The 6975-nt window shown below is 52.9% G+C and overlaps 1 protein-coding gene across 1 annotated transcript in view; it reads left to right on the forward strand.

Moving 5' to 3' along the window:
• Positions 1-5663, forward strand: part of PLEKHO2 (pleckstrin homology domain containing, family O member 2) — a 22956-nt gene extending 17293 nt beyond the window's left edge. Inside the window, exons 5-7 of the mRNA XM_006899636.1 lie at positions 612-716; positions 2319-2417; positions 4653-5663. Of these exons, the coding sequence (XP_006899698.1) occupies positions 612-716; positions 2319-2417; positions 4653-5663 (1215 nt within the window). The remainder of the gene's footprint in view (positions 1-611; positions 717-2318; positions 2418-4652) is intronic.
• The last annotated feature ends 1312 nt before the right edge of the window (positions 5664-6975 follow it).

Below are 6975 nucleotides of genomic sequence, written 5' to 3' on the forward strand. Positions count from 1 at the left end.
TGAATTTTATAGTCCTTGGTTTTAGTCCTAGGTCCATGATCCACCTTGAGTTGGTTTTTGTGTATGGAGTGAGGTGTGGGTCTTGCTTGAGTCTTTTGCCACACCTTTTCTCTTATAGCCTATGATTCAAGAGTAGAAAAGAGACCTCTTCTAGGAGGCATGGAGCTATGTTTTCCACTTGGCCAGATCTGAGTGTGAGGCCCGCTATGGAGCTGAGATGAGGCCCAGGGTTCAGGGGGCCTTCACCAGTGGACACCCTTCATGCTTGTCACCTCTGTGCCTGGCTTGGGTATAAACTGGGACTTCACATAAGAGAAACTGAAGCCCAGAGTTCAGGTGGCTTCTGGGAGAGTCCCTCAGGTAGGGGGCAGGTCCAGCCTCTTCCATTGGTCAAAGCTAATTCTAATCCAAGCCTCTAAAGCTCCATGCTAGAGAACAGCCTTTTCTTTGCTCAATCTACCCTGTCCACCTCTGGAAGCTCTAGTGACAGACACAATGTGGGGGTCATTTTGGTTCGTTTCTAATCGGGACAAATCCTAAGGGCTGGGTGGGAAGCTCCCGTAAGACCCCAAAGAATGATTCTTGTTAAATGTCTGCCATTCCCCTGGCAGGTCAGCGACATCAAATTCCAGGCACCCAGTGGGGAAGAGAAAGAGTCCTGGATCAAAGCCCTCAACGAAGGAATCAACCGAGGCAAGAACAAGGCCTTTGATGAGGTGCGATGCTGCTTGTGAATAGCGCTGTGTGCCCCCTTTCCTTCCGTGAGCCATCTCGGAGAGGAGCCAGGCTCCACATCATCCCCAATAACCCCTAGATTTCATCTCACACACTTTGGCCATGTTAGCAGGAGAGGCCAGTCCTTGCAAAAAGACATCATGCTGAGAAATGTAAGAGGGTCAGCTAAAGAGAAAAGACCCTCAACAAGACGGATTGATACAGTGACCCGAACAATGGTCTTGAACGTGGCAGAGATGGTGAGGAGGTGCAGGATGGGGCAAGGTTTGAGTCTGTGTTTGCTGTGAGTTGTTGACACCTAACAACAGCAGCAACTGGTGACATCACCCCTTGGAAATTGCACTGCAAACCCACAGGCCTAACAGCTAACTGTTGTGACTTCATTTAATCTCCACAGTAACACCTCAGAAAATTGATGAGAGTATTCCCCATTTTGTATATGAGGAAACCAAGGCAGAAGGAAGTGAACTTATTTCAAGTAAAAAAAGATTGTTGGTGGGATAGGATTGATCTGATAGCAGCCTTGGCCACACAGACCTGGGGCTGAGCGTGCTCTGGACCCGGGGCTCATTCTCTGTCTGCAGTGACCCAGTCTGGCAGTCTTCAGCCTCCTGAACTGGCAACATGGCTGTGGCCAGTCTTGCGGAGGAACGGGTATCCCATGAAGCCAACTGCCAGGGAGGATTTGTCAAAAAAGACAAATCATGGGTTCTTAGTTATTTGAGCTGAAACAAATCTTGGGGTCACTTCAGTTATGGACTGACGCCGATGGACATTGGATTTTGCCAAGCTCTCCCAACACTCAGGTCCCTCAACTTCCAGCCTTCACTTATGTGTCTGGCCTATGTGACTATGCCATGCACAGCCCTTTACTGCCTGGGGCAACTATCCCCATCATGGGGAGAGTGATGTTGGGACAAATTGCAGGTCTTGGGAACAGTTCCAGGAGCTGTGAGCTAGGCCTTATCCCGCAGCACCACACAGTCTTTGGGAAGCAGGGATGAGTCCTCCACTGAGAAATAGAAACTGTTACCTGCCTCCCTGAGCAGACCTGAAGTGAGAAGTCTTAGTCTTACTCCTTGTCCTGCGGGCAGGCTGCTTCACAGCCTGAAGCCCAGTTCCCATGAGAACCTTACTCCGGGGTTTCCCAGCTCCTCCTGACCCTGCTTCCTTACCCTTTGCAGAGGCATTTCTCTTCAGACATCTCAGCCCAAGTGGTCTTTGGCCAATAGCCTTTTCTCAGGTGCTCCTAGATCTGGGCTGGGCACATAGTTACTGCGCATATTCCATCTCCCGACCCACAGATAAGCCTCAGAGGGTAACAGAGGAGCAGATAGCTTAGGACCAAGCAGTAAGGTTGCAGAGAGAGGGCCCCTCAGAATCTGCAGAGACACACGTGGTAGTGGGACAGAAGGAGGTATCATGGGTCCAGAACAGGAATTCACTTGAAAGAGAGGAGCAGTGGGTGAAGTGCTGGCTCTGTTAAGTGAAGACAAGGGTTTATAGACCCTGTCTCTGGGTCGGTTAATGCCTAAGTACTTCTCAGTATCCCCAAGGCTGACCTAGTTTTCCTTTCTTCCCAGGTAAAGGTGGATAAAAGTTGTGCCCTGGAACATGTGACACGGGACCGGGTTCGAGGGGGCCAGCGACGCCGGCCACCCACGAGAGTCCACTTGAAAGAGGTAAGTCTTTGCTCTCAGCATGGTCAGGTGGAGCCTGGGATCATAAGCTCCTTGGAGTTGTAATTAGGTTTGGGGTCACTTTTTTTCTGAGGACAGCTGGAGTTGGGGACTCTTGATTAATCTTTAAGAGTGTGTGTGTGGAGGAGGCGCTGCCTGTATTCTATCTGCTCAGTATGTACAGGTCCCAGAATCCATAGCCGGCTTTGTTTGCTGAATCCTACACTGGTCATAACCAGTCCCTGCCCCTCAACTCAGCTTTTGAGCTTCCCACCATTAAAGGATGGGAAAGGTTTCGGCTGATTGACCGGGGATTTTGGTTGAGGGAACTGCGGGAGCTGAGGCTTGAGGCAGGAGAGTCAAGTTATGCTGAGCGAGGTGGCTTGACTGAACAATTAATCTGGCAGAAAAGCACTGACAGAGTCGGGGAAGGTGCTCCCCAAGCTCAGGATGGGATGATGGAGGCCCAGGGCACAGGGGATTTGAAAGAGTGAGGAATTCATCTTTCAGACCAGTGGAACTGATGGGTCTGTGGGTGGGTGATGAGGGGGAAATTTTGGAGGCCTGTAAAGAACCTCCGGAAACACTACATTTGGGGGGAGAGGGAGGAGTAGTCAATATGGAATCAATGAAGGGGAAGAACCTAGGGGTCCCTCAGCCAGGTGGCAGCCATAGTCATAAGGGAAGGACTAGGGAAAAGGCAGGTAGGGTCATTTCTGGTTTAATTTCCAAGAGAAATTAAGAGAGTCAGCTGAAGGCTGCTGTGTGGACTCTAGGAGAAGGGAACTATGGAAGGGAAGGAAAAAAAAAACCCTACACAAAAGACCATACTTGAGGGCAGTTCTACTCTGCCTTATAGGGTCTCTATGAATTAAAGTTGGTATTGCTTTGCAATACCAACAAATGTTTGCAAAGTCACATTTAGTATATGCTATAACATAATTTTGCATGTTGTGCTATCAAAAATCATGTTTTCTCTGAGATTCTATTTAAGCTGGGTTTTGTGTTCCTAACATAATATAGCAATAAACTCTTATTATTGAAAATACAAAAAAAAAAGACCACACTTGGAAGAAAGGTTGTTGGAGGATGTTGTATGAGATGAGACAGCCTGTTCATGTCTGTCAGCGGAAGGGAAGGAGCCTGCGGAAGGAATGGCTCATGTTATCAGTCTGAGAAGGAAGATCTGAGCAGGACATCCCGGAGATGTTGGAGGAAAGACAGCCTTGGTGGGAGAGACCCCCTGAGGAATAATTCTGGGAGGGCGCGCAGCAGAGGAGAATCTCTGGGCACGTGTCACTGGTGGGTTCATATACAAGAAAGTAGGGGTTAGGTTGTTGATGGCGTGAGGGTTTCAGCCAGGACCCCATCTTCTCAAGGACCTTGGGAGAGGCCTCATGGCCACCCCACTACTGAGCCGCTGAGGGAAGGATACCAATCCTCACAACCATGAGGTTGCCAGGTGTCCTCACAGGTTGCTGGGGCCAGGTGGGGGACAGCCGTCTGCTTAGAGCAGCTGCTCTCCTCTGGCAGTCAGCTGTGGTCTGCGGCTTCCCGTGTCTAGGCCCCCATCTGACGACATGAGGGGAGCAGGCACAGACTGCTTGGCAGCTGGGCAGTCAGGGCTGGGGCTGTCCTGCTGGAGGTCATGATGTGGGTGGGCAGGTTCGACAGAGATCATTGGAAAGGGAAAGCAGATTCGAGTGAACTTGAGCTGACTGGAGATCTGTGTTTGAGTGCTGCTCCTGTCACTGGCAGACTGAGGGGACCTTGGGTGGAGTGGCAGGTGGTGGGGTATGGAGAAGGGTCATACAGGCAGTAACAGGGACGATACCATGTCTTGTGCTGCTCAGCCCAACACGGTTACCACTGAAAAATGGTCTCTGTCCCCAGCTGGGAGAAGCCAGGCTGGGGCCCTGAGAGGGCACCGTGGTTCTGACTGATTCCAAAACAGGGTTCTTGGGGGGAGGGAGAAGAAAATGGTGCAATAGTAAAAAAAAAAAAAAAAAAATTAAAACATTTAAAAAACTAAAACAGGATTCTCTGGGGTGAAGGGGAGGAATCATCAAGGAATCATTTCTGCCTGTAACCAAGTGGCCTTGGAAGCCGGCAGAGAGGGTGGAGGGGAGCTGGGGGCCTGGACAGCATGGGTGGAAGGTTTGAGAACCCTTATAGAAGGGCATGCATGACCCAGTGGCTAGTCATCCAAGATGACATCGATGTACTGTCCCCTACCAGGTGGCCAGCGCAGCTTCCGACGGGCTTTTGCGCCTGGACCTGGACGTTCCGGACAGCGGGCCGCCCTCTGTGTTCACCCCCAATGACGATGCCAGTGCAGCCGAGCCCCGAGACACACGCCGGCCCCTCATGCCTCCCACCAAGCCTTCCCCAGCCCCTGAGCCTGCCGGCTTCGGCTTTGGTGATAGGACAGAGACCCCTGCAGAGGAGAGAGCTCCGACCCCTGAGACACATGCTGAGAACCAGGAGGACTCAGAGACCCCAGCCGGGGAGGATGGGGACCCTGAGCAGCTCCTCAACAGGGTTCTGCCTGAAAAACTGAAGGTGAGCTGGGAGAACCCCAGCCTCAAGGAGACCCCTGCCTCTGAGGATGCAGGAGCACCTCAACTGTCCTGTTCTGAGACTTTGGAGACTACCCCCAAGGAGGGTGGGAAGCCCCCTGTTCCCCCACCCAAGATCTTATCGGAGAAACTGATAGCTTCTATGAGCAGGGGAGAGCCTTCCGGACCAGCCCAGAGTCCTGAAGTCCCCAAGACCTCTCCTCCAGGCCTAGTCCAGGTCTCAGTGAATGGTGTGGATGACAGCACTGAGCCCGCTAACCTGTCCAAGGCCACGGCCACCCCAGGGACCCACCTGAAGGATGGGACAGCGTTCACTGCACCGTCTCTCTGCGACTCATCGCCTCACTTCCATCCCCGCTCTTCCTCCCTGGGGGACCTTCTTGGGGAGGGCCCTCGGCACCCACCACAGCCCAGAGAACGGCTGTATCGGGCTGAGCTGGAGGTGAAGGTGGCCTCAGAACAGACGGAGCAACTGTTAAACAAGGTGCTGGGCAGCGAGCCAGCGCCCGTGAACGCTGAGACACTGCTCAGCCAGGCTGTGGAGCAGCTGAGACAGGCCACTCAGGTCCTGCAGGAAATGAGAGATTTGGGGGACCTGAGCGAGGAAGCACCTGGACTGAGGGAGAAGCGGAAGGAGCTGGTGACCCTCTACAGGAGAAGTGCACCCTAGCACCCATTGGGCCATAGACATTGGGCCTCCTGGCCAATCCACTCCTTGAAATCCCAGCTCTGCCAAAATGTGCTTCTGCTCGGCCTGTGGAAGGGCCACTGATTCGGCCTGTGGAAGGGCCACTGAGCATGTCAGGATTTGGCTAGGGACTGCCAAGCTCCTGGGTGTCTTTGCTACTTTAGCTTGGGCAGGTCACTGGTGCCGACTACCTGGCATCTGGCCTGATCTCCAGGCTCTGGGTTTGGGAGCCCAGCCTGGGAGCTTGCATGGTTCTGAATGCCCCAGTCTTTGGCACAGCATCTGGGGTTTCTGGGGATGGCATCATCTCTGTTCCCCTCAACTCAGTAGTTTACATTCCTGACTTCTGAATGAACACAGCTGAGCCCTCCTGCAGCCCCCACCCAAAATCTCCAGATGTTGCCAGGCAAGGAGCCCTGTGACAGAGGCTGCCTTAAAGTCAGGCCCTCTCCTGCCCTCGCCCACCTGTTGTAAGGAGCTGTTGAGGCCTGGGCCCAGGCTGTAGGGCCCAGTTCTCCTCTCAGCAGGGTGAGATGTGGAAGCCAGGCTCTTGAGGCAGGAGGGGAGGCATCTCTGATGAAGCCATTGCTGTGTGGCCCCCCTCATGTTTCCTTTTCTGCAAAATGACGTTTTCTGCGAGCCCTTACCCTTTGGTGAGCTGTGATTGGAGGAGGATCTGGAAGGGTCTCCTTGCCTAGTCCTGCCCTGGACCAGCTGTGCCCAGCCTTGCACGTTTCTGACATCAACCTCAAAGAGGTTTATGTAATGATCATAAACCATCCTCCAGAAGGAAAGCCCCACTCCAACTTCTGTGTCTCCCTGAATGGGACTCTGCATCTCAGTGTTCCACATCCATCCAGCAGGGTTAGTAGCCTCATCATTTCTTCCCATGCCAATGAGTGTATGTTAGGGCCTAAAACCACTTAGCATCCATCCCAAGCACCCTACACAACGCACAATCTCTCCAGAGTCCTTTGGAATTGCCCTGGCTCGAGGCATGCCAGTCTCCACCTTGCTCAGGGGCTGGACCAAGGACAGAGCCTGTAGGTGCAGAGGCCTTGCAGGCATATGTTTGGGTCTGGCTTCCCTGGGCCCAGCTGCTCACAGGACCTCCACAGGACATTTGTGCATGTGCACTTTGTTTACAGAAAGAGGAGAGGGTGGGGCACAGTAGCGTGCCTTGGCCTTTCTTCCCACTGGCCCCAGCCACCAGATGTGCCCACTGAGGACCTGCCAGCACTGGCCAAGGCCTTCTTTACTGTCTTTTCACTCTGTTCTTGAAGGTTATGACCAG

Source organism: Elephantulus edwardii, unplaced genomic scaffold (genome assembly GCF_000299155.1).
Source record: "Elephantulus edwardii isolate Elephantulus edwardi_28Jun2011 unplaced genomic scaffold, EleEdw1.0 scaffold00263, whole genome shotgun sequence".
In the NCBI taxonomy this organism is placed as follows: Eukaryota; Metazoa; Chordata; class Mammalia; order Macroscelidea; family Macroscelididae; genus Elephantulus; species Elephantulus edwardii.